Genomic DNA, 27,752 nt, shown 5'->3' with positions numbered 1-27,752 from the left:
GCTTTTGCTGAAGGGGGGAGGAAAAAGGAAAGGCAGGGGAAAGAAGAAGGAGAAGAAGAAGCTGACAAAGAAGAAAAAGAAGTTTAGAATAACCTTTTCTGAAGTTAAAGTAACTTAGAAGTAGTGTGTCGACATAAAACCCTCTCGACGCTGCGCGCTGTTTACATGACTTTAAGCTCAAGTTTGTGCAGCAACAGCAGGCTGTGAGGCAGGAGGAGCAGCTGCGGAAAGGGGAGGAAGAGAGCTGGTAAGTTTCTCGTTAAAAGTTTAACTGACCGCACTCTTTTTGGGTCACGGCTCGGACGCTGTGAGTCAAGCTCTCGCACTTTTCATGCATGCGAAAAGTTTCTGGGACACTTTAGAGTCTGTAATGTGCGCTGAGAAATGCTTTTGTATTGGTGCTTTTCGAACAGTGTAGTATGTTCACACATCGGATCAAAATGTTTAACTTCAGGTGTTTGACAACGCTGTATAGAAGAAGGTGGGCAGCTATTTTATTCCCAAATGGATACATGAGAGCAGGACTCAGTAAACGATCTTCAACCTACTGCTTGTAGTTACTGCAAAAAGTGCTATGCCATTAAGACAGCTGAAGCCTTTTGTTATCTTACTGTAAAAACTCTTTTAATGAGAAATAATCGGAAAAGAATAATTTGCACATTGTATATTGAATGTTGTTAGACGTAATCCCTGAGAACAGCAATCTGCAAAACTTTATTTAACATGTAAACAATACAGAGTACAGTATATAGAATTTGTGAGAAAAAAAAATCTAATTGTTTTTTAATCTCACCCACTTTCATTTAGTTATCAAACTGTTTAGCGAATATTATTGTACAAAATCTGATGGTGTAAAAACTGTGACTGGAATTTTCACTTGCTTTCACCTGATTTACAGATTTCTCCCATCTTAGTTCCCCTTGCCCCCACATCTAATTATGTTGTAACATTTCCCTAGAGGAGATTTATGGATGCAGTGAAAGAGCACATGAAGTTAGTTGGTGAGTTTAGATGCAGAGGATAGGACAAAATGGAGACAAATGGTTTGCCCTGGTGACCCCTGAAAGGAAAAGCAGAAGAAGTATTATGCATTCAGTTTAATATGAAACAAAGCTAACATGTGTAAATACAAAAAGCAGATTGCTGTAGCTGTTTCCATGTTAAGCCATACACTAATGCCAACTAATGATGTGAGATGAGTTTGGTTTCGCCCGCAACTACTGGTGCTTATTACTGCCAGAACTATAGAATCAATGAATAATGTAAATAGAACCTGCCTGACAACATGAAGTGGACTAAAAGTTCTCAAAAAGCAAAACACAATGCCCTGATGTAATATTCAAGTTACTGAACCACATCAATTTAGAAAGATTTAAAAAGCCGTTTTAAGGTTTTGGTACTTATATGAACAGTACTAAGAGCTGCTTTACACAAATAGAGAAACTATGGAACAGCGGTGAACCTTCGAATAAGTAGCCAGTGAACCAAAATCTACTCACTCCAGTTTATGTCAATGTTCACGATTCAACAGAGACAAAGAGGCTGGTCAAAAATATTTTTATTTGGAAAGATCAAATAAAACCTCTCGCTTCACTAAATGCTTTTGGGTTGCAAGATATTTTAATATTTTTGTGTAATAATCATGATTCCAGCAATCCCCATGACCTTTACTATTTTGGGCAATATGATCTGCATCTGCTGTTGTGGGACTCCATTCTAACATGCTAAATAACTTAATGGCGTGCAAGGTGTGCATGCAGGACAACTGCAATCCAACCAACAAGTTCTTGCGGTACTTTTTCATGCACAGATTGATGCAATTATAATATATTGTGCAGTTTTTGATAATCAATGTATTATTAAAAACTAATTTAACAACATTTTGTATCCATCCCCAGTTTTGCACATGCTGACAGTGCGCCTTGGAAGGTGCGTAGATTAAAAATAATGCATTCAGATTGTCTGGAAATGACACTTTTTGGGTGTTTAAATCAAGATCTTCACAATGATCCAGTTTAAGACGTGTTAAGATGCGGATGTGACCCTTGGGTTTAAATTGTCTACCTCAGCTTTAGGACACGATCCAGAACCTGTGTAGCTGTCCAAGTGTCATCCTTACAGCAGGCTTTAACTAAACTGTTAAACATGGAAGTCTGAGTCCATCAAGTAGCTGCATTAAGGCTAAGAAAGTAAAGAGATGAGGCAGATACTTTGTGTTGTTTTGTGTTTTCTGATGGCTAGAGAGTATATTATAAAAAGCACACTATTGTTCCTCATTTTTAGAGTGTGGTTGCTTAAAACTCTGTAGATAAGTTGAGAATTCATCTTCACATAACATAAATTTCATCGATCTGCTATGACTGATTATAGTTTTTTTATGTATAGCCAATTAGTGGGTAAAGTTATAAATTTAAAGTCACTTACAAAGGCTGATAGTTGCTACAGTTCCAAAGAAATATTGCTTAACACAATTACTCATTGCATTTGGAAACACATTGCACATGGTGTAAAAAAAAAAAACTAAGTTAACTTGCAAAACTGAATATTTTGACAAAATGATTGAATACACATTTTTGTTATACAATTGCTTGGAACCATGGTTGAAGTATACATATTATTTGTTGCGGAAGCACCATTGCACATTGCCAACATAATTGAGATATCATTTGTCTTTCTGCAATGAAATTTTAGGTTGTGTAAGATTGGTGAGTTCTCTGAAGACATTTACTCTTTAAAGGACACGTCAAGGCAATGGTGCATTTCCCCTTAAACTGCGGTAGCCATCCTTCTGAAATTCATTTTACCTTATTCATGTAAATTCACATCCACAAATGCATCATCCAGTCAGTCCAACCATGTAAACAGATTTTAATTAATATATACCAGTTGCACTCAGATACTCATCATTGAGCCAGTTGGTAAATGGGAATCTAAGAAAGCCTAGCTAAGTTCATGGAGTCTTTGACTTTGCAGCAACACTTCACCTTGAGCAATGATGTGTGCAGAAAGATCATTTGCATTGTCCTGTTTAAGAAATGCTTCTATTGCTTTAAAGGTTCTGTTTTTCACACACATGCTGTCATTACATAAGTTTAAATTAGATTTGCAAAGGACAATGATACAACCCTGTAGGAACACATACCCTGGCTTTGGACTTTTGCTGATAACTTTCTGTGTGCCCCTTTTTATTGACTCATATTTATAACGTCTCACATTTCAAAAGCAACCTTCTCTACACTAGCATCTAGGGCAAACCTTCTATGTATTGTCAGAGTCAAGCTATGATGCTCCAGGCTCTGCTAAATTGTCAGAGAGATAAGGCATAGAGTCAGTCAGTGCACACATGGGCACAAATCTGCACACAATCAGACAAAAAAAGTTAGAGCTATGCTCCACTATGTCTTATAATTATTATCTGTGGAGACCAGCCAGCATAAACACACCTCAGATGCGCTGAAACAGGGTCACTGTGACAGAGTTGAAGTTCAGAGTGAACGAATGAAGGGTAGACACACTATTATGGAAACAGACTGAAGGCAATGCAGGATGATTGAGGTGACTGAAACCAGCATGCTTGGCACTCTTATCAGGGTCAGCCACAAGGCTCAGGCCAGCAGCCTGTGACATGATATTAAATGGTGGAAGTTATCATCACTGATGAAATGCAGGCAAAGAGAAGGTGCAATCAGCCAGAGATCCCCCCTAAAAAAAACTCTGATTCAGACACATGACAGGAGCCCAACAAATAACACACACACACATAAACATACAAGGGCAAACGTGGCACAGAGAGAAGGACAGTCCGAGACGTGAACTGTCAGTCAGAGAGGAGCGTCATGGTCACACTGTCACAACACCCCCTCAGTCTAAAATCCATTTGATTAAAGTGGGATCTGTCCAGTTCTGCTTGAATCCCATCAGTCACAAGTAAGAACTTTAGAGCTGATTGACAGGAGAGAGTGACATTTGGTTATTAGGCCCGAGCAGCAAAGCGCTGCGAAGGCCTATTGTATCTGTACTGTTTATTATTATTTTTCTTCCCTACAAATGAATCGCCCTTTTGGGGGCTTTATCATATTCAAAAACTCACCAAACTTGGCGGACGCATACAGCGACGCTCAAATTTACGTATTTTAAGGTCGTCGCAAAAATTGCAAAAAAAATTGCTCAACGGCGGCAACTAGCAATTTTCAACAGACCCATTGCTATTCACTTACTTCATCGTAGAGACTTGAAATTCGGTACAGTTGTAGAGCGCACTAAGACGCTCAGAATTTACAAGTAATGTCATAGTGCAACTATCACAGGAAGTCGGCCATTTTGTATTGAAGGTCCAATTTTTACCTCGAGTTTGACGTTTACAGCCTTCGTATTTGATCGAACTCCTCCTAGGGATTTCGATTGATCGGCTTCAAACTCGGTCAGTCTGATCATAAGGCATGTCTGATTTAAAGTTATCAAATTGGTGAGTTTTGGAGCATGTTGAAGGGGGGTTAGCAGGGGTCAAAGTTCACCTACACGCCATGAAACAAAAACCTCTTATATTTCCTATACAAAAACACATAGAGGGACCAAACTTTCAGTGATTGATCGGCATCGGGTGTCCTATAATACCCTGCAGTGAAATTTTTTTTTTACGTAGGCCACGCCCCCTGAGAGCAGGAAGTGTAATGTTTTACTGTGAACGGTCGCTATCTTAGCCCTTTGACCTAATCAACATGAAACTGTGTCCAGAGACAGAAGACATGTTGGTGTGTTGTGGATTCCAACCCCGACCGGCTGCGATCAAGCAGGTGGGCGTGGCGGCGTTGCGAACGCCATCGAATTTCGTTTGGCTCTGAATTCCACAGTTTCGGGGTGAGCTGCTCCAAACTCACTAGGATGGATCCTTATCCATCCCCGAACAGGAATCCATAGCCATATTTGGTGGGCGTGGCCTAATTTTTCTATAGCGACCCCTAGAGTATTTTAAATGAACAGCCCCAAGCCATGCTTAAACCTAGAATTACGAAACTTGGTACACATGTGTATCTTGTCGGGACGTACAAAAAAGTCTCATAGAGCCATGCTCTAAATCCAACAGGAAGTCGGCCATTTTAGATTGAAGTTCATTTGACCTCCATTTTGACGTTTACAGCCTTTGCATTTGATCGAACTCCTCCTAGGGTTTTCGATTGATCGGCTTCAAACTCGGTCAGTCTGATCATAAGGCATGTCTGATTTAAAGTTATCAAATTGGTGACTGTATGAGCTTGCTGAAGGGGGGTTACCAGGGGTCAAAGTTCAGCTACTCGCCATGAAACACGAAACTCTGATATTTCCTATAAAAAAACACATAGAGGGACCAAACTTTCAGTGATTGATCGGCATCGGATGTCCTAAAATACCCTGTGGTGAAATGATGACATCACTTAAGCCACGCCCCCTGAGAACAGGAAGTGTCATGTTTTACTGTGAACGGTCGCTATCTTAGCCCTTTGACCTAATCAACATGAAACTGTGTCCAGAGACAGAAGACATGTTGGTGTGTTGTGGATCCAAGCCCTGACCGGCTGCGATGAAGCAGCTGGGTGTGGCGGCGTGGCGAAGTGACCTGTAACGCCGATGCCATACGTTTGCTTCTAGATTCCACATGTTTCGACCGAGCTGCACCAAACTTGGCCTGACTCATCCTGGTCTGATGCCTGACAATGCTATGTCATCATATTATGACGTCATCTAAGCCCCGCCCCCTCAGAATGAATTAGAGAGATCTTCTGTGTAATTACATAATAAACAGTCCATGTTCGTTGTTTGTAGGGCAATGCTGCCCTCTGCTGCCCACTGAAATAGTTTCATTATTTCAGTAATTCGACACCAGAGGGCAGCATTGCCCTACGGAATGAAAGTTCAATGTTGTAATGGAGGAAAAAATTAAATAATTAGTAATTCTAACACAAAAACTCACAGAGACACCAAACGTTCAGTGATTGATCATAATCCAGTGTCCAATAATATCCAATGGTCAAATGATGACATCACTTAGGCCCCGCCCCCTCGGAACAGGAAGTGCTATTTTTTTACTTGGAAAGCTCTGTTTATGGCTCTCTTGACCTAATCAAGATGATTCGGATGATAAACTCTGTCAATGCTCGCTGGTGGCTGAACCGTGTGGGCGTGGCCAAATGGCGAATATCAGTCCCTCGCCATATACATACGTTTGGCTCTTATTCAGGCATAGATCATCCGATTGGCGCCAAACTGGATATGTATGACCTTTGTTCACCTCTAAAGAGCCCGACGGGTTTGAAATGTAATTTGGCTCCACTGCGCCCCCTAAGTTAATACATGGGCTGTATCTCCTCGACGCATCGACCGATCTGCACCAGATTTTTTGACAGTCGTCGGGGAGCGCTGCCGAACGCATTCACGCGTGTCGCCTGGTGGAGGGGTGTGGAAAATGCGCGACAGCTTCTGCGGTGGCTAGCGGGCGGCGGTGCTGGAAACTGCGGCGGAGCTTCTGCGGTGGGGAGTTGGCTGCGGCTCTGGAAATCGTGCGAGAGCTTCTGCGGTGGCTGGAACCCCCGCGGTGGCCAATAGGCCGGAGCGGCGCTTGCTGCGAGGGCCGCCCGAGGCTGCTTGCAGCTTTAATTATTATTATTTCACTAACATAGGTTGTGCAGACGGCTACAAACTCTGCAACACAACGCTGTCCCACCAATAATCTTAGATATTCTTGTGTGATGATGTGCATATTATTCAGAATAATTGAGTCTTTCAATAATAGAAAGTTTACTGTTTCCTGACGGGACATTCAGTATTGTTAGTGTGTGACGCTGTGAAGATAAATTCTTCTGTCTTTTTATACTGGTGTTGTTACACACACATACTCTTATGTGTGTGTGTGTTGTGGGAAAGAAACGTGGGAGTTTGTTTTTGAGCTCATAGCATGTGGTTGTCCGTCTTTGCCATACACAATGGGCCTGAAGCTCAGCCATGTTTCCTCCTGTGGGTAATGGCTCAGTGATGCAAGCTCATGGTTGAGTGCACAGTGTGAGCTACAGGTTTGACCAAAGCTTGATGTGGAAGGTGATGAACCCCAGAAGTAAGTATAGCTGACTTATCTGTAGATTTTGCTTAATGTAACTACTGTATATCATCATAATGGGCTACTCCTTATATCTGGTAGCCTAATTCAGTTTGGCTTTTAGCTATCAAAATATTAAATATACTGGTCAACCAAGATGTTGGATTTCACTTAGTTTATAGTCTGTCACTCAGTAGAACACATGATTAAATAATAAAATGTTGACCTACTGAATCATTGTGAAGGAGAAAGCACAATGTTAGTAGATGTGGAATCAAATGACAACCGATCCCTGTAATATCAGTTATCAGTTGGGATGTCGCAATACACTGAAAATATGTTGGCATTCCAATATAAGCTCAATATAAATATAACAAACATCTATTTGGATGGTGAAATATGTTTATAAAATTTAGATTTCTTGTATTGAAAATCCTTCATGCAAATATTTGACCTTTTTAAATGTACAGTAGTAATTTGGTAGCTTCACTCTCTCGTTACAGACAATAGTACTCAAGATGCTAAAGATCAAAGAGAGGTATTCCAGGTAAAGTAGCAGCAAGAGAGATGTGAGGAAAATGTTAATTTCTCTTAACTAATGCTGTTGTCAAAATATTTAACAATAGCATTGGCTTTCTAGCAATGTATCACCACTCTGAATAATTTAACTCACTTATTGGTCTTATGGTGTTCAGCAGGGATCAGTCCTTGGTTCCATATCATTGTTTATCGTACACACTTGTTTATCGCCTATAACTGGGCTGCACAGTGGAGGAGTTAGTAGCACTACATTCTACACCTTACATCAAGAAGGTACTGGGTACAAATCCAGACCTGAGGTCGTTCTGTATAGAGTTTGCAGATTCTCTCTGGGTGCTCTAGCTTCCTCACGCAGTAGAAATACATGACTGTTAGATTAACTGGTCTCTAAAATTGTCTATAGGTGTGAGTGTGTGCATGTTTCTACATCCTGTGTGTCTGTATTTTGCCCTGTGATGGACTGGCAAGCTGTCCAGGGTCTATCTCTTCCCAATGACAGTTAGACATGGGCACCAACTCACCCCATGACCCTGCAAGGGTAGAGAATGGATGAGAAAGCTGAGACTTCACAAGTGTGTTCAAAATGACTGTTAGAATTATTTGGGTAAATATTAAATAGCATGCTGTGGTTATTCACAGATAATTTTAAACTGTGTATTAAAAGTTTTAAACTGTATTTTTAAAGAAGAGAGTCATGACAATCTTGTAGAAACACTGCTTTCACTTCTTGATTTTGTTCTTTGTAATTTACAAATTTTAAATTAAAAAAATATTGTGCCTCAGTATAGATTTTGCAATGAGATCATACAAGGTTGGAAAAAGTACCACTGAACATATCAAAGATAACTGAATAGATGAAGATCAACAAATGGCACAATGTCTGGGATTTAATACACATATTCTTATTCAGTTGATAAGTGGCATTTATTTGTGGGTTGGTATTTTAACTAGTTTCAGTAACAACATTTATATAATCTATTTAAACCTAATTTCCTGATGGAAAAAGAAGCTAAAAACTTGATGCATTTTTGTTTTTACTTTTTAGGTTGGAAAATAGTTTAAAGTTCTTAAATGTTATGTTTGACATACAACTATTTAATCGAAGCGTGTTTAAATAAAACAAGATGATGCGGACAGAATATCATAAGTTTTGGCTTCCTCTTGATTAAATACGAACGTACTTGATATCTAGTCAGTTTAAATTAAGTGGTCAAACAAACTATTGCCGCAACTGGGAAATTGTAACTGGAAGTTGTAGAGTAAATGAAGTGAGGTTTAGTGTAGCAGGACGGGAAGGATGGAAGGAGGTAGAGATGAGGGATTGTGGCTAGTGGGGTGATAGTGGGAGGGGGTGGGTCAACCAAAAATAGCCATCTCACATGTTTGCTGTGTGTGTAGTGAGCTGTGAAACAAGCAGAGAGAGACGTCCTGTTGAATGTCTTGCTAATCTAATGTCTCAGCCTGATTTTTGCTAATGTAATTGCCTTTTTTCAGCTGCTTTTGCATGCAGTCATGTCTTTTCTCAGCTACACAAATTCTCTGTTCTTTCTCTTCTCTGGACGACGTCGTTTTGTTTTTAATGAGTTCTAGAAGCTAACTGTGCCTCAGAGGATAAAAGTCTATGAGAACGGCCAAGCGACTGTCAAAACTTATCAGCTCATCTGCATTTATTTTTTGCCTGGTGTATTAAAAGGGTTGAGTTAGTCTTCAGGCAGTTGATGCAAAGTGTGTATGAAATGCAGACCACTTTGCTTAGTTTATTTTCATTGTTTGACTCAATAAATACTGATTTAATGCTGTGTTTAAAGAGTCATTCAAAAAATCTACAAATCAAATCAAGCCATTGTTCTCTTGCACCGGGCAAGCTGAAACAGAAATATTTTACTCCTGGCTTCTTTGCAGGTAATTCCTTTCATTCCACAAGGTGTGTTTTAACATGTTGTGTGGATTTTTGCCTTTTTTTGTCACTGTTTCTCCTTGGTTGTCCTGACTTCCATTACTTTCTCCCCCCTCAGTTATTGCTCTGTTTGTGTCTGCGCCAGTGGTATCAAGGCAGTCTCATGATTTTCTCTACTGTTGATCCTGGGAGCAAAGCATGCTGGGGGTTGAGTAGCTGCAAGGGCATCATCGGAGCATGTTGCAGCTGGGGTTTGTCTGTGTCTTCATCTGCTGATGTGTTTTTAGTGTTGCAGTCTCACAATCAGCCTTTGTTGGCAGATTGAATATGTGATAAGATATTCAAATTATACAACAAGCTAGTGGTAAACAGAATATACCACAGTGGTTGATTATTTGCTGATTATTCACAAAATTACCTGTTGGGTGCACCTCAATACTATCAAAAACATTGCTATTACATCACTATACCCAACCCTGCAGTTAATGAACTAGTCAATGATTTTAGTCAGCATTATTCAAAAAGTGTCAAATAAGTGGATTTTAGCATTGAATTTCTGCTTTGTAAAACCAAAAGAAAGCCAAATGAGAGATGTTTTGAAGATTTTTAGGTTTTCTGGCTTTAAAATATGATGAATAGCTTTTTAGCATGAAACAGCAAAATTCAGTAGCTTACTTAAAAACGGCTAAATATTGGTAAACCTGGAGGGCATATTTACTGCACATCTTTTAAATGTATTTAGAAATTTACTAGTTACACAGTCTTAAAGGGTGTTTCAGTATGAGTTGTCCTTTATTTTTGCCTGAAGCATAAAACTAAAGCCAGCATAAACTCATGGAGCCCGGCTTATAAAAAAAATTATCATGGGATTGCACAAATTGTACTCACTGGTCAGTTTATTAGTCTCAGCTACGTCAAACTGATGCAGTCTATAGTAGCCAAGCCATAAATCCTACCTTCATAAAGACAGTCTGTTTTTTTCCAGCAATATTTTGTTGGTGACTTAGAGGAAAAGAACGCAGGCCATCAGTGTAGTGTACATTTAAGTAAAGAGCTAAAAGGCACAAAGAGCACCCTCAAGTTAAGAATTAGAATTGAGCCACATTTTACAAAAGACATCTATCAGAGGCACGTACAACGGAGGAGATAAATCAGTGACTAAGGCTGTGTGAATGAAATGTAGGGATTTATTTGGCTGCAATATCATATGTATATATGTGATTGGCCATAACTGCTCTATTAATATCAGATATTAATAATAGCACACATTTTCATATGTGCGCATCCTTGATTTAATGTTGATATATGGAACATCTCTAGTTTGCAGTTGTCACACTCATTCCAGTTTTAGGTTTAGTCTTCATTATGTTTTCTGTTCACTGATGTTCTCTAACAAACCTCTGAGACCTTGAGTCCTTAACAGATCAGCTGGATTTATATTAACATTAAATTCCACACAAGGGAACTTGGTTTACTTAAGTGATTTCTGAAAGAGACTGGTTACACTGAAATCTTATTCAAGAATATAACAGTAAAATGCAAATTCACATCACATTTTTCAGATTTGACTTAAGAAAAGTGAAACACATCAGTATTCATACACTTTACAATGTCTTGTGCATTAAAGTCTTAGGTTTTATTGACACTTTTCTGAGACACTGTGGTGTATTTAACCAACTTTGAGGTTTTCCTGTATTTTTACATGGAAGGGAACTGTTTTATCAACATGTAGGCAAAGGGCTAAACTAGTTCCTCATTTGCTTTTGTGCTAAGTCTTAAAACAAGGTGTCTACTCTTTATAAGCTACAGCTGAGAATCAAAACTGTTTAAGAAATTCAAAACCCCGTCAGGATATCTTTTTTTAAAATGCAGCATTTCTGAGGAACTGAAGAGGGTTCTTTTGTCTGCCACTGTTTCTTGTGTTTCACTGGTTGTGGGTAGGGTGCAGGCTAACTATCTCACCATTCACCTCTACCAGTCGTATCACTGTGTGTCATAATGGACGTAATTCTGAACATGTGTAGTTGCTTGATTCTTGTGTGTTGCAGGAACACTCTGCTGAGCATCTGCGGCAGCTTTCTGCTTTTCTGCAGCACTGACGTCTTATCAGATATGCTTGAATATTGGGGCCAATCTCTTGGATACCTTGTCTTTTTGTACTTTCCCCTGTAGCTGTAGTCATGTTATGTATTATGTGTAGCGGATATGAAAAAGAAATCAGCAGTCTTTTTTTTTTAATTGCCAGCTTCTTGTGATGCAAAAATTAGGCCAAGATCATTTCAGAGCTTTTTTCCCCTTTAATGATCTGTAGCCTGTAGAACTCAACAAAAAACAAATGTTTTCCAAGAAAAAACATTCTTGGAAAACACTACACAGAAAAGTAATAAGCAGGACACAGAAAAGTGCTTGCATTGGTGTGCACACCCATACACTAATACTTTGTTGAGTAGCATTTCATTGTATTGCAGCAGTGTCAGTCATAATAGGCTGTCCTAACCAACCCTAAACCTGCTCTAGATTTGAAGCATTGGAGTCTCAAGATTTTGTGCTAGCATTGACTGGTACTTTCTGAGAAAGTACCAGTCATTCTATCAAACTAAGGCTCCAGTTCCAGGTGAAGAAAAGCAGCACCAAAGTTTATCTTGCCGACAGATCAATTTTCAGTTCTACTGTCCAAATTTTATGTTTCAATCCAAAGTGTTATGTCAGATTTAGGTTTAGTGTCCCTTAGTTATGCAGCACTTAATTTAGCCATTGTTTGTTAGAGGATGCACAATTTTAGTGTTGCAGCCAGCACCATGCTTCACTTTGAACAACATGTTCTTTTAGTGATGTTCATGGCTGATTTGGTGCCAAATATACTTGTGGGAATAATAACTTTTTTTCTTTTCAAACCTTAAAACACATTTATTCCACATGTGGTTAAATGTTTGCTTTTAAGACTGCTTCTTTCTTGCCACCTTACACCATAGCAGTGAAATTTAAAAAATAAGGATTGCTGATGAGTTTACAACATAGCCATAGTAGTTGCTTGAAATTGCTGCAGCTTTTTGAAATGTTCCTGTAGACCTCATTGCAGCCTCCCTAACCAGTTTCCTCTTAATCTGTTGTGGAGTGACATTCACTTCTTGGTAATATCACCGTTGCTCCATGTTTTCTCCACTTCATGATGACTGCTCTCACTTTGTTCAGTTGTACATCTAAGGACCCCAACATACTTCACTCCAAGCCAAATAGTCAACGTATAGTCAAGTGGTGACTGACCATTCGTATTTGCACAAACCTTTCATACAATGGCACAGACCACCTAAGGGACATCTCTCCCACTTTTTTATACGTCATTCCTGTACCCCCGGGAGTTCCCACATCCCTCTTTTCCTCCCTGCATCCTCTGTTTTGGTTACAAATTGTCACAGATCTACACGCCACACTTTCCTGCAGACAGCCTCCCCCTTGAACAACGACATTACATGTTCCTATTCCTTTCAGGAGTTATTAACCATCTTCCAGTCTTGGTGACATAGTAGTTATTTAGTGAAGAACCATACAAATGTACATAACTCCTCACTGCATTAGTTCAGCGTTACCCAAAAGTATTCATGTCTCTTGCAGGTACAAAAACCGGATAGTGAAAGCAGACTAGTAGAAGAGAAATATTAGCATTGCTGTCTGAGTGCATTTCCGCATAAAACATGGCAAGTAACTTCTGACCAATCAGACACTTTTTCACAGAGCACTGACGGAATATATCTACATAAATGAGAGCTGATTTTAGTGCTTAGGATGAAGTACGTAAGGGCTTTAATGCTTTAGAAATTCATTTGTGCCTTTCTCCTGACTGATACCTTTCAGAAAAGGATGTTGGATGCTCTCAGTGGAACCTGGCTTATACTAGATCAGCTGAAATTTATGTCGGGTTTTCAGAGCAACTGATAGCAGTCGAGGACTGTCTCTTATTTAACATCAGTTTGAATGTGGTTGTTAATTTTGAGCACATCCACAAATGCAAGGGGAAGTGCACACTCTTGCAACTACATGGTTTTAGTCTTTTTATATTTTATTTAATTTTATCCTCCACCTGAAAGATTTCAGTTTCTCTCTGAATTGAGTGGAAAAGGTGTTAGGTCACCTTAAAGGCAGATAGAGTTCTGAAATGATTAGTCTCACATCTACTGTAGATGTAAGTTTTTTCCCTTCTGTCTGCTTTCATCAAGGTTAAGTAGTGTGACCTTCTGTCACACTGTCCACCATGTGAATGGAGGGGCTGCACTTCTTTTCGCACTTTAACTGTTTCTCAGGTTACCAAACATGAATAAGGGAGGAGTTGTGACCAACAAACATCATGAAGCCCAGTCTAACACACACACACACACACACGTGTAAACCCCACAGCCCTGCACACCCTCCCCCCCCCACACACACAACCACCCTCTCTTCTATTCCTTCCTTCTTCCACATCCCCATCTCTCCCTGGAGTGTGTGCATTAACGTGCAGGAGTGCAGCATCTCGCAGTGCATGCACATGTACTCTGTTAAATGACTGGCTGCAGAGAGGAGATGGGGGAGGAAACAGGAAGGAGGTAGCATGGGAGAAAAGAAGGTGGGGAGGGCACATACAGCGGCGCATGCATGTGTGTCTGAGAGGGAGAAAGAGAGGAAGAGGAGAGAGACGGTAAGAGAGAAAATGGGAGGCAGCATCACCCACCCAGACCGGGAAGAGAGGAGGGGAGGGCAGACAGCATGCTCGTCCCTCCAACAGACAGAGGTGGAAGGGAAGTGGGCATGAGAGACAGAAGGGGAGCACAATGAAGGAGTGCCATTGTCCATCCTGGCAGCATTGCTGTTTCACCATCTGCTGAAAGACAGAAAGAGACGGAGGAGGGGACAAGAAAAAGAAGAGAACACGGAGGAGGAGAGGATAGATGGAGAAAAGCTACCGGCAATGACTTTGTGAATTGATCAAGCAGAAGAGTGGATCAGAGGAGAAGCACGGTTTTTTTTTTCTATGTCAGGGAGTGGAGGGAAGGAAAGCCAGACAGAGGGAGAGGACGGATGTTCGGACAGTCCGGGGATGTTTAAACATTAATGTGGCTTTCAGATTAATATGGAACTTGGCTTTAGATAAATGGCTGTTACTTATCAACTGCATGCTTTATAAACCAAAAAATGAACTACTAATGTTTTGCCATTTCTTTTAAAAAAGGCAGATTTGTTAGACTTAATTTATACAGAGAAGTTTTATTACTTTTCAGATTTTTCTATCAGAATAAGATCTACTCAGCAGCAGGAGTTATGTTATACAATCATCTTTAACTGCTGCAGAGAATATTCAGGTGTTTTTTATGCAACTTTTCTTAGCATTAGTTGTCTTCTAAAGTCAAGCATAACGATGTTGTTCTTTACAGCATACTGTTAATCTGAATTTTGTTTCTGTTCTTGCAATTTTGTTAAGTTTATCACTCCAACTGGAGTCGGTGCATTCAGCCAGTGGAGATGTCAACATTGATTGGGTTTTATGGCTGGTGTGATGTTGGTCAAACTTTGGTCATTTCCTGAACTGTATTGATCTAAGAGTCTGTAGTTCTTTTTTTCCTGCCATTGGATTTAAAAAAAAGCTCTAATGTAGAGTCTTTGATGCAACAGCTAGTAGATAATTGCTTGCCAAAGCAGTTATCTCTTTGAAGATTTCTGCTGTTGTTGGGACTTCTTGGCATAAATCCTCTGCAGGCATTTCTCCTAATGTCTGTTGCCATCGCAACGGGCGGCAGCTGCAGACAGAACATGATGTAAAAATCTTTTCTTTTTGTCCTTGTCTTTTTAAAACTGGTGCTGTTCCATTTGGTATTTGTACGCATTTTATAGATAACTAGTTATAGTTGCATCTTGTTTCTTTTTAACTAGATTTTACTTTATTCTCTAGTCTTTGATTCAGGGTTGTTTCAGGTCATCTATACCCTCTTACCCTTTCTGTAGGGTTGTCCAGTTTATCTGTCAAGCTTGATGTGCTGCTATCAGGCATTACTGGATAAATGAATTATCATTCTGATTTCTCTTGTACATATCGGCGAGTACAGCTGCTTGGCCTCAAGGCTGTGCTTCATGGTGTGTTGGTGACTCAGGATTTCTGTCCATTTTGAGGGTTGTCATCTTTGTCACTTGACCTACACTGTGTTCAGTGCACTAAAAATAATATACCAGGTCTGCTACGCCTTTGTTAAAGAATACTTGTAGTTTTCTCTGTAATACTTGCTTATCCTTGCATACTGGATCTGTTGCCTTTTTAAAGTGCTAATCTTTTTTCTGGAGTTTTAGTTGTTCTGGATAATATTTGCCTGGGTATGTTTGTCCAGCCATAATTCTTTACAGCTTTCTGGAACTCATCCCAGCCTTTCCAACTGGCAGTGCTTTAGTATGACTGGATCCTCCATGGTGCTTTTTGTCCAACACCAGATGGATGGCTAGCTAGAGTTGCTAGACAATCCCTCTGAGGTGCTAGACTTGTGTAGGCGACTGTTCCTCTGCCATGAATCCAGCGCCCACTACAATCTTGAGTGGTGTCACTTCAGGCCTAGTAGATCATTTAAATGTTAGTGTGGAAGGAAGGCATAAAATAAGCCGCTTGCTTGCAATTATTGAAACTTTGGTGCCAAATTAAAACCTTTGGTGCATGTTGTTTGGATAAATAGGCCACCTTAAATAGGCATGGATGAATAGTGCCTCATGAGGTGGGACTGTTGGTGTAGCACTGCCTCCTTCTGAGGTTGAACTGTTTTCAGACTGAATTATTGGATTGATTTGGAGTTTAAGGAGACTGTTAATGCAATCAGACTGTCTTTTCTAGGTTGGACTATGCAGAACATGAGATGTTTAAGGGTGTTTGTGCACTGGAAGATTTGCCTTAGATAGGGAGTGAATATAAATATGGGTTTGCGCATGTTAAAAATGTCTGCATCGACACTCTTCTCTCAGGTAATCTGGGCTTGCTGTTTGAACTAGGAAGTGCTAAAGCAAGTTGGTGCGAAGTGCATTGGGTTCATGTTAAACATCAGTGAGCCTCCATTCAGGGAACCCTAAGTGAGGAAGTCTAAACCAGACCTGTCAGGTCTCGTCATCATCACTACAAGCTCCCTGGTAGGCACCATCATCCTGTGACCTACATTCTGCAGTGTTACATCACCGCCGTGCTACTGCAGTGTGTGTTAGTGTACCAGACACTGGCAGGATCTCAGACTCAACGTACCACTATCAAATGGTGCTTCAGAAAACAAAAAAATGCATCCTTACCTAGGTGGCCAGTTATAGGGAACAAACTTGAACCAAGGCCGGATCTGTTGTTTTAGCCATATCAGTAACCTAATTCAGGAATGGGCTCAACTCTGCCAGCCCAGTCTTAATTACAAACTTTTCATCTGTCAGTTTTTCTAAAGCCACCATGTCTAGCCTCTAGTTATCCACAATCCTTGCGTAGAAAGGAAAAAAGCATGGTTCAACTTTAATATATTCAAATAACGAACTGTTAAACTAGGCAGTCTGGAGAACGGGCGAGCAATCGCGGGAGGGGGTGAGGGGGAGCGAGAGATCATCTGGAAGAGGCGAGAGGACGTGGTGGCTCGCGAGAAGGCAGAGGCATTGGAGAGACAGAGGTTGGCAGAGTATATTGTGTGGAGGAAGAGAGAGGACTTCCAAGATAAAAAAGGAGACCAAGAGAAGGGAGGAAAGGGCTCTGAGAAAGGGAAGGAGGCTTCACCAGAAGTGATCTGGAAGAGGAGAGAAGAAGAAGAAGAAGGGGAAGCAGGGAGGGATAGAGCAAATGCCATTCAGAGAGGACATGAAAGCATTTGGAGGAAGAGGGAGAGGGAGTGAAAAAGGCAGCCAGTGACGGATTCGCATTGCTTTTGAAACAAGTGTTCAGAAGACTGTACAAAGAGTTTGGCAGTAGTCGTACATCAGTAAGCCTCCTCTCTCTTTTCTTTAGCAGCTCTGCAGGTGTTTGCTGTGTTATCGACCAGTTGAAGTTGTATATTATGCATGTGTTGGTGCTGTTTAGTTGGTGTGCACAGCGTCTTTTAGAAACCCCATGTTGGCCACTAATAGAATTTTTATAGGCCTACATCAAGCAAGGTAGATTCGGCAAAGGGAACTGCTTCACACGTGCACGCCAACACACACATGAAGATATGTACTGCCCCACACATGTAGACAGATCATTAACAAGTGTGCACCCCTAAGACAAACAGGAGGGGGTGAAGGGGTGCTTAGAGAGACAATCACTTGTGTTGATTCTTCATGGTGCTGGTGACAGCTGAATAACACTTACTCTTTGCCGATTACGTCGGGTTGAGGCACTCACGGATGTCTTTTTACATTGAGTGCAAACACCAAAAGGAAACCTCTGTGGAGAGCTAAAAGCTTGTCTTCATCTATTCAGGGGAACTGGACAAACAAAAACTTTACAAAAGAACTGAGGACAACATGAGCTGTACTTGTGCACTAATAAACTATTTTCATCTGTATTCCAACTTTATGGTGGAGGCCCAGCTTCTCCAACGCACCGTCTCCCATCTTGCACTCATTGTGGATAAAGCCAATTTTATTGCAGTTTGTTTTCGGCTGCTTGGTAACGAGTGGAGGACAGACAACCAGACAGATGGATGTAGAGCTCTTGCAGTGAGCAAGAAGGACAGATGGTTGTATCTCCTTTCAAAGGGAAACTTTGAATTGTGAGACAAAAAGACTTTAAATCCCTGCAGCCAGTGTGGACTTAAAATCTCGCCCTGCATAATTATGGAGCTTGTGCAGAAAGCCAAGTACACCCACATTCGGAGTGAGTCGTTGAGCTCAACCGATGAAACAAACTCCAACCCATCGTCGTTTCCGCCTTCCAGCCCAGTCACCCCACTTACCCCCTCCCCTGGTTTACCGTCTTCTCTCTCCTCCTCGTCGCTCACTCCCATCTTGCCCCCCACATCTCCCAGACAGGCTGAAAACAGCCCTACCACTCTCTGCTCCTTCTTCCCCAGTATGAGATCCCTTCGTCTGGGTGTCTCCGCTACCCTTCTCCCAGGACCCAGGGCTGCTAGCAGGTCACATCCGGCTCAGGCGCCTGTTGAGTCCTCTGGAGATGACAGGAGCAATTCCAGCTCCTCTCCTCCTCTTCATCAACACGTTGCCCTCCTAACTGCTCCCTGTCCCCCTCCCCGACCTCCTCTGCAGGACATGAACCGGCTTGCAGGGGCCTCCAGAAGGGCACGGGTGGAAGGAGGTCAGCTGGGAGGAGATGAATGGACACGCCATGGCTCCTTTGTCAACAAGCCCATCCGTGGCTGGCTGCATTCAGACAATGTGGTCAGCACCAGTGGCGTTTGCTATACAGTACGGGTAAGCTAGCACTCTTATATTATCACTCTCTTTGGATACATAAGGTATGAAAACATGCAGCCAGTCAGAGAACAATCTGAGATATTAACAGTATTTTAAGGATAAGAACCATTATTTATTGTTTTTTTTATATATATATGTAAAGGTTCACAAATCATAAACACTTTGAAGAGCTATATAACAGGGACGTTAAAAAACGTAAAAATAAACACAAAGACAGGGTGTCAAGTTTGCAGCTTTCATTAGGCATGGGTTGGTTACCACTGCCAACGATATTCTTAGTTCTTTTGAAAGCTTAACGTTAACTGAACAATGTCTAATACTGACACAGTTAGAAATAGTACTTTAATGCATAGTCTTCACTTTGAAGTGTTGTGAGTTTTTAATGTTGTGAGATCTCATGCCACGGGATCTCAATATAGTTTTGCTCATATGTTTACATACCATGTTAAAATTTCTGGTTTTGTTAAAGCATTTTTCAGAGAACATAGATGAAACTAAATTTACATGAAACATAGAGGAGCCCAAAGATTCACTGCCTTTTTTTACACACACACTAATCACAAGCAATACCAGAGGTGAGGATTGTTGCCTTCAGGAGCTATTTAAGCGATGTGTTTCAGCTTGTAAGGTATGTAATCAAAACAAAACTTCCAGGCTCTGTGAATTTGTGATCAGGGTGTCCTGTGTAGTTTCTGTTGTCTATATATTATACAGTTGTCCTACACTTTTTTTGAAAAATGTTATTTTTATTATTATGTTCCTGGTCTGAATAATAAAAATATTTTCAACTGATTTTCCGAACTTCATTCTCTGTCCTGTTGTGTAAATATTCTTTCCTCCTTAACTTATATCCTTCCTTGTTTCCATTGTTCCTTTATTCCTTCCTTCCTTTTGCCCTGTCTTCCTTGTGTATCCTTTTTTGATTCCATCAACCCTACCTTATTTGTGTCCTTCCTCTTCTGGTATCTATTCTTCCATCTTTCCTTGTGTCCCTCCTTTCTTTCAGTTTCTGGATTTTGCAGCTTCAATGTTTAAAGCCTTTCTGTTGCAGAAATATTGGTCCTAAATTTGCAGTGTATTTATGTAATTTACATTTTAAGAGGATCATAAAATCCCTGAGATCTGCAAAGTCTAGAATATTTACATGAAAAGTGTAGGAACCCTGGAATTCAAAGGAGCAAACACAATTGTTGCATACTAAATGGCTTCATCCAACAACTAACTGTGGATGAAAGAGAGTCTTTGTATCATTCATATTTTGTTTTTAAAAAGACCCAAACATTTGACTTTTCACTTATGAGCACAACTGTAAAGGTTTCTCTGGCCAGGCTGGCATGTGTTCGTGATTTTCTTTAGTTTGCTTCCTGTGTGTTTCATGTTACAGCAACAAAGGAAATGTTTCTTGTTAACTTGTTGCCTTCCTGTTTCCTAAACAGTACATGGGTTGTGTGGAGGTGCTACAGTCAATGAGAGCTCTTGACTTCAGCACCAGAACTCAGGTCACCAGGTGAGCATGTGCACAGCTCATGTGCGTCAGCTGTTTTTTCCTTCTCCATGTTTCAACATAGAGCATTGTAAGAGGGTGAGAATATAAGAAAAGTGGCAGTGGTTAGTCTTAAAGACATATTGGGTTTGTACGCTGCCACGCTCTGCTTACCTCTCAAGTCTTTTTCTACCACTTCTCTTTCTGTCCTGCTTTTGGTCTGTTTTGCTTACTGTTTTTTTTACTCTGTCAGTGTCTGTTTCTGTGCACGCCGTCGTGTGTGTGTGTGTGTGTGTGTGCATGTATTCACCCCTGCTGTTCCCTGAAGCCTTAAATTAGAACACTCTGGAATACTGTTGGTTTCCTTGTGGTTTCCGGAGTGATATTTGTCTCACTGGTAAAGAGCAGCACAGTTGTCAGGGAAGATAAATTCTCCTACCCTCTGCCAGATTTCGTTTTAATTTGCCTAAACGTGAATCCAGAAAATAGAAAGTAACTTGCCTGACCTGTATATATACATATATATCTTTGTGTTTGTGTTTATTACCCTGTCAGAGAGGCTATAGCTGTGGTTTGTGAGGCGGTACCTGGAGCCAAAGGATCCCGCAGGAGAAAGGTACATACAGCTTACACTCGACCACACCCTTACTCAGAACATTATTTATTTATACAGCTTAAGTGGACAGCCGGAGGAAGGGTTTTCTGGATGAAATCTCTGTTTAGCTAGACTGTCCACCCTGTGGTCAGTTGGCTGTTCGGCCAGGTTCTGTCTCACAGACTCACATTGATCTTCATAGGGACACAGCAGACATGTGGAAGAAGGTGCCATGGATCAGTTTAGTGATCTGAATTGAAATCCTGTTAGAGGTTGCAAAAGACTTTAATTTGGGGCAGTCGATCACCTTCCATCAGGAACGTGATTCTAAACAGAGAACCAGAAATATAATGGAATTGTCTATTCACTGTCCAGACCTTAATGTAACTTAGAATCTTTGGCAAGACTTGAAAAATGTATATACACAGTCATTCTGCATCCAATCTGATTGAGCTTGAATTATTTTCGCATGGGCAGAAATTGGCCTCTGCTGTAGAAATCTGGTCAAGTTGTTCCTCTAAGTGCACTCAGATACAAATGCATCAAAACACAGTTCAAAACTTATTTTATATAAAAAGAAAACTGCTGGAACTTGTTTATCATTTATCTTCCTGTTCACAATTGTTAACCATTATGTTTTGTTGTAGCACATACTGTAAATTGCTGCACAATGGACAAAATTTGAAAAAGTAATTTGTGTAATTAATGCACAATGATTCCATCATTGCCATGTGCAGGCATGGCAATGATGGAATTAAAGAATCCCATTTGTCCAAAGGTTATCTGTACTTTTAGCCCAAAAATGTGAATCCTATTGTCTAAACTGTATGCTGGTAGAAGGAGACAGAAATGCACAGATATTCATTTGAGCTGACTGTAAACTCGATATTGCTGTTTAGTCTCTCTCCTGTTTCCCCCCTGCCACGAGGGACGCTTATGTGGAGCCAATGATGTTCTTAAAGTACTTTAGATTAGCAGACACAGCCACCAGTCTGCTGTTTAAAGATTTTGAGTGTCTGTGCACAAATGAAACTGAAAACATCCATAAAACAGGTGGCTAAATCCAGCTGCCTGCTGCCATTGCAGGGTTTGACCAAGGAATGTCTGGCAGGGAAGCACCCCAGACAAAATACAGTGGTAGTACTTATACTAGAATAGATTATACTGGTCTAGGCTCTCTTATTTGGCAGGACTGAGGTTAATGTGGTATGGCATGCTCATTCAGTCCTGATGGTGCTTTTCTTATCACATATTCTACACACTTGGAGATAGTCATGAATGAAAGACATTGGAACAAGAAGATTGGACTGACACATTGTTACTGTAGAGGTTTCTGTGACAGTCTTGGCCAAGGCTCCTCTGTTGGTCACAGTTGGCCATGGAGAGCAGATTAACAATTGCAGCTGTTTTGTCACTCCCACACATGCATGCATGTTCACACATTCAGCCAAGTACTGGACTTTACAAAAGAAGCACCTTGTAGATATTATTATGCCTTATAGAAGTGGGTGAGTAAAAAACAAACACTAGTTGTTTCTGGTGTGTTTGAAGTGTTTTGTTTACAACTCATAACCATGTATGCCTCTCTTTTGCAGCCTTCTTCTCGCTCTCTGACGTCCATTCTGGGGAAAAGTAACTTGCAGTTCGCAGGCATGACAATCAGCCTCACTATCTCGACCAGCAGCCTCAATCTACTGGCCTCTGATTGCAAGCAGGTTAGGCTGAAAGTGTTTTTAGAAATATTTTGAAAGGTTGGTCCTTTTGTGTTAGTTTTGGCACATTTTCCGTGTTGTTTCAGCTGGCTTCATCTCTTAGTTTCACTTCATAAATGCCACAAGAGTGATGCATTGTTTAACAGGAACTGCAGCAATACGGGTACTGCAAGTGGCTTGTCAGAGTTTTGCAAATACTGTAGTTATCTCATGAATAAGTTTGTCTCTCTACTCTAAGCTGGAAACAAGGTGAGGTGGACCATGCTGTTCTTGGAGAAACCGGTTTCAGCTAGTTCAGAGAGACCCCTCTACTCCTCATCTTTAAGTTTCTGTTTTATGACCGACTTTATTGACTGATAGATCAGCTCACCAGATCAAGTCTTCATGTTTGCATTTACCAACAGTAACCCCACTGTTGCCATCTCAACGACTTTCTTACTATTTTTAGCAAAATTTCAGACAAAAAAAAATTGGTATTGGCCAAAATTAGAATTGGCAGATCAGACTTTTAAATCAGTTCATTTCAGTAAAATCAAAATTCAGTACATTAAACAATAGTAATTGTTGTTGAACATTTATAAATGCTATGTAAGTAGTAAGCCCAGCCAGTTGGGTGAAGTCTCTGATTTTGCAGCAATTGTTTCTACAGAGCAAGCATGTGTTGGAGTTCAGGGGAACAACCCCAGTATGAATAGAAGAAACTTCCTGCAGACTCAGTTTAAGTGTTAGCATCCCTTTGTCGCAGCTAACCTGTGGTTGAAAGGACAGGAAGACGACAGGAAAAAACACAGATTCATAAGCCCGGAGTGCTTTCTCTGGGAAAGAAAGCAAAAAGAATTGAGCATTCAAACAGGGATACCTTTTTAAAAAGACTAATAAACAACAAGAAAAATTCAAATCCTGTTTAAGTGTCCATTCAGTATTTGCCATCTCTGACAGAGGTCTTGTAGTTATTTATGGAAATAATTTTTATAAGATCCTTGCTTGCAATACACACACCACCTTCCTTGTATGGTAAACACAATTCTTAAGGGTTTACAATTCAATTCACTGTTTTGATCAGCTGTGGGATTTTCTGGGCCATTAATGCAGATACATTAGTTACTCCACTTTGTGAGCCTCATTCACTGGACTGATTCCTCCTGGCTTTATTCTTGCCACTGGACAGGATGTGATGCTCCTCTAAGACCTCTAATGTGTTAATAGATACAAAGTGGTCAATCTGCTTGGAGATGGCGTACAGTCATGTATATCAGCATACAGGACAACGACGCATGTTGTTCTGCACATGTATCCATCCAGGCATAGGAACAGATACAGGCTGAGGAGCATTAATACGGTTTAATGTTGATATTGATTCATCTTGGATGATTGTTGCAGACTGTTTACAAAAGTGCTCCTTCCCATCTTAGAAGTGTCTGCTGCAGATGATGGTGTTCAGTAGAGGAAAAAGGCCTTTTCTCAGTAATGACTCCTTTGTGTCCCATCCAGACGCTTTCATTTCACTCCCCGCATACTTCATCTCACCCATGTGTTCTCCTTTTTTTTCTTTGTCCTGTGTTCTTCCCCTGTTTTTCTCCACAGATTATCGCCAACCATCACATGCAGTCCATCTCCTTTGCTTCTGGAGGAGACCCAGTGAGTCGCCCAGCTCTCTGTCTATCTCTTTAAGCTCAGACCTGACTCTGGCTTTTTTCCATGTCTCTTCAGCCTGCATGTGCTTCCTTCCTATCTTAAGTCATTGTCTATTCCTATGAATTCCACTTACCTCATTGTTGCCTTATTAGCTCAGAGTCTCTGACCACATCACTTCCTGTCTTCTCCTTTTCAGCTTGCTTTACGATTTTAACCCTTGTTGCAACTTAGAGACTACAGCTGCTGCTTTACCCGTCTGGTTGTCTTTATCTCAGTCTTCCGATCTTAAATCTGCCCTTCACTTTTTCCTGCTATTGATTTTTCCCTTTCCCTTCCTCCTCTAACTGTGTTTCCCCTGTCTCGTTCCCACAGGATACAGCTGAGTACGTAGCATATGTGGCCAAAGATCCAGTCAACCAGAGAGGTGAGTAAAAACAGCAGCTGCCTCTGTCCGAAGCCACAGCTTTGACTCCTTTGTGGGGAATTTTACATGAGTCACCTGATTTCTGTGTTGAATTGTACAACACACGGAAATGGAGCCTGAAATTGCACACTTTGATTATACAGCCATTATTTTTGCCCAACATTTCCATTGAAATATAAATTAATCCCATTAGGTGCATGAAAAAGCTTATCTGCTTCATTAGGGTTTGTATTTAAAATGCCGCCTACCACAGCTGAGACATTAAATACACACGGCACAGGAAGAAATAATACACAACATATCAAATAAGCATACTATGTAGGGCGTCAATAAATGCTGCATATGTTAGCTTATATTAAATATTTGGCTTTGTGTCAGAAACATAGCCATCCATCCAGACCCAAGCTGATTGAGTTTACATTTTAGGTTCTTTAACCAACAATCTTCTCTGACAATCCTCATCATGTAATCCTTCAGTTACATGGCAGCACTGAAACAGCTGTCCTGAAAATGCTTAACGACTGAAGTCCTGCTTCTGTTTCTATTCACCATAAAATCTTACAGAACAGGATTCAAAACCAGTTTGACCTTTTGGGCTTCAATATTAAAATGATTTAGCTCATTGCTAACTGAACAGTAGTTCTTTTGTTGCATTTATTACCTATTACTTGTGGGCTCCTACGTAGCTCTAAACATAGCCCTGTCCTTTTCTTGTTACTCCGTGTTCCCTGGGCAACGTGATAAAGTAACTTATGAGCTTTTATCAGTAAGTAGATGATATGCAGTTATATTTCTCTTTATCCCCAGTTGTTCCTGCATTTGTTATGTCGAATTGATCCAACGTTCCTGTTATTCAGTTACTACTGATAACATTTGGGTTATAAAAATATATACTTACTAGGGTTAGAAAAGACTGAGAACCATTGGAGTAGATAATATAAATGTAAGTATTTATAACTAAAAGAGCAAAACTGAGATTCTTGTTATTGAAAATAAGATGCAGAAAAAGATAACAGATGTTTGTTTTTGTTTTTTTTATTCTCTTTGCTTAAAGAATAAAAAGAGGTTAGAAACGTTTGAGTAGGTTCTGACAGTAATCTGTTCTTCTGCCACATCAGTAATGAATGCAGAGGAGTTCAGAACAGCGTCAGGAAGGAGCAAATTACTCATGGATCTAAATACCTCTGCAGGCTTCTTGTTGCTTTTAGTAATGACTTTAGGATTTATTTGTTTTTTAGGCTTTTACTTGATTAAACTCCTTCCCCCCTTATCTTATAAATATGATTGCCATGTGCAATCATATTAATTAAATTAGCATATTATTGAAAAGTTCATTTATTTCAGTAAGTTGGTTCACTTAGTGGGACACATTATATAAATTCATCAAAGGTTTTCAAGTCTTTTTTTTCTTTAAATTAATTAAAACACAATACTTTAGATTAAAAGAACAATAAAAATACATTTTTAACACCGAAATGTAGGCTTAATTAAAAGTATCTTTAATACCTGCTTTGTTTTAAGTAATCTACTGTTCATACATAAGACTCTTATGACAAGGGAAGAGATTATTTTTCCCCCAAACACTTTGAGAGTAGTTGACTATTTTAATACTTTTAAAAAGTATCTTAGAATGAACTGTTTCACTGTTCAAGTTACTTTATTGTATTTAAATCTTCATTTGGTCTGCTTTTTTTTGTTATACTTGTTTTGTCTCCAAACCAATTACTTTTACTTTATTTAAAGAATTTAACACATTTCAGATTTTTATTTGCTGTTGGTATAAGTTGATTGAACTTTATTTCCGTTTTTTATATTTTTTCTCTGTAAAGTACTTTGAAAATATTGCTGAAAAGGTGCTTTGTAAATGCATACATTTCTTTTTATGCATTCTCATTCTGTCTTCTCTCCTTTTTCTTCTTTTTTCTCTCTTTGCTCTTTTCCTTTTTTGCTTTTGTCTGTTTTAATCCTTTTTTGTTGTGCTTTTTCTTTCCTGACTCTTTGCTTTTCTGTTCTCTTTTTTTATTTGTTCTTCTCCCTTTCTTCTCTCTTCTTCTTATTTCTCCTTCCCTTTTCTCTATTGCTCTCTTTCTTGTGCTGCCTCCGTTTGAATGGTGTTGCCTGTCTGAGTGCTGCATTTAATTCAAGGATATGTTGCTGCAGACTTCTTATCTTTTATGTGAACCTCCTCGACTGCAGCATGTCACATCCTGGAGTGCTCCGAGGGCTTGGCACAGGAAGTCATCAGCACCATCGGCCAGGCCTTTGAGCTGCGTTTCAAACAGTACCTGAAGAACCCCCCCAAACTGGTCACACCTCACGACAGGTACAGCTCACAAATAAGCTGCAGCTTTCTTTTGTAATTTCTCAGCCACTGCTTTCTTTCTTTCACTTTTTTCTGTATTTCATTTTCTAAACATCTTGTCTTTGTCAGAATGGCTCCATTTGATGGCTCTGCATGGGAGGAAGAAGATGACGAGGCTGTCCCTCCTCCTCCTCCTCCTTCTACTGAGGTTCCTTACTATAATAACTTTCCTGATAAGCAGCCTCCCCCTGGTGGACTGATTGACATGAGGACTCGTCCAGGAGCAACACTGGTGAGAATGAATGGATTAGAGAGGGAAGAAGATCTGCTTATTCCTAAATTCACCACTGGCCTGGTTACAATATGCTGGTTATTAACTTGTATTTTAGTGCATTTTCATGTTGTAGTATTGGAAGCTGTGGCAAATATTACTGTAACCCAGAAGGACTAGATCTGCTTCATATAATTTTTGACCGTTGTAATCCTTTTAGTAATCCTAGAATATCTACATTATTTTGATCTTCTGATTGTTTTTTGTTTGCAGCCCTACGGGCAGCCAGGTCAGAGCGACATTCACAAATTGCCTGTGCCTCCTCTACCAGGTGAGCTGCGTCTTTGCCTCTTTGTGCCTGTTATTTTTTGGAAATTCAGAAAGAAAAAGTGTTTTTTTCAAACTGTGTTTAAATTGATGATGTATAGTTTAGCCCTAATAATAGG

The 27,752-nt window shown here is 40.2% G+C and overlaps 1 protein-coding gene across 3 annotated transcripts in view; it reads left to right on the top strand.

Moving 5' to 3' along the window:
* shc1 (SHC adaptor protein 1) overlaps positions 1-27,752 on the top strand; it is a 32,824-nt gene continuing 5,072 nt past the window's right edge. The window contains exons 1-10 of one of the 3 annotated variants that reach the window (XM_023330456.1): positions 1-247; positions 18,717-18,881; positions 20,321-20,391; positions 20,923-20,983; positions 22,558-22,677; positions 24,259-24,312; positions 24,682-24,733; positions 26,930-27,056; positions 27,165-27,327; positions 27,580-27,637. In XM_023330456.1, the coding sequence (XP_023186224.1) occupies positions 18,720-18,881; positions 20,321-20,391; positions 20,923-20,983; positions 22,558-22,677; positions 24,259-24,312; positions 24,682-24,733; positions 26,930-27,056; positions 27,165-27,327; positions 27,580-27,637 (868 nt within the window). In that variant the 5' untranslated portion in view covers positions 1-247; positions 18,717-18,719. Of the gene's footprint in view, positions 248-14,141; positions 18,882-20,320; positions 20,392-20,922; positions 20,984-22,557; positions 22,678-24,258; positions 24,313-24,681; positions 24,734-26,929; positions 27,057-27,164; positions 27,328-27,579; positions 27,638-27,752 lie in introns of those variants that run through there. The other 2 variants (XM_005809126.2, XM_014472537.2) reach the window with 2 other exon arrangements.

Source organism: Xiphophorus maculatus, chromosome 3 (assembly GCF_002775205.1).
Source record: "Xiphophorus maculatus strain JP 163 A chromosome 3, X_maculatus-5.0-male, whole genome shotgun sequence".
In the NCBI taxonomy this organism is placed as follows: Eukaryota; Metazoa; Chordata; class Actinopteri; order Cyprinodontiformes; family Poeciliidae; genus Xiphophorus; species Xiphophorus maculatus.
The sequence above is the reverse complement of the archived record's forward strand: the minus strand, read 5'-3'. Positions and strand labels throughout refer to the sequence as shown.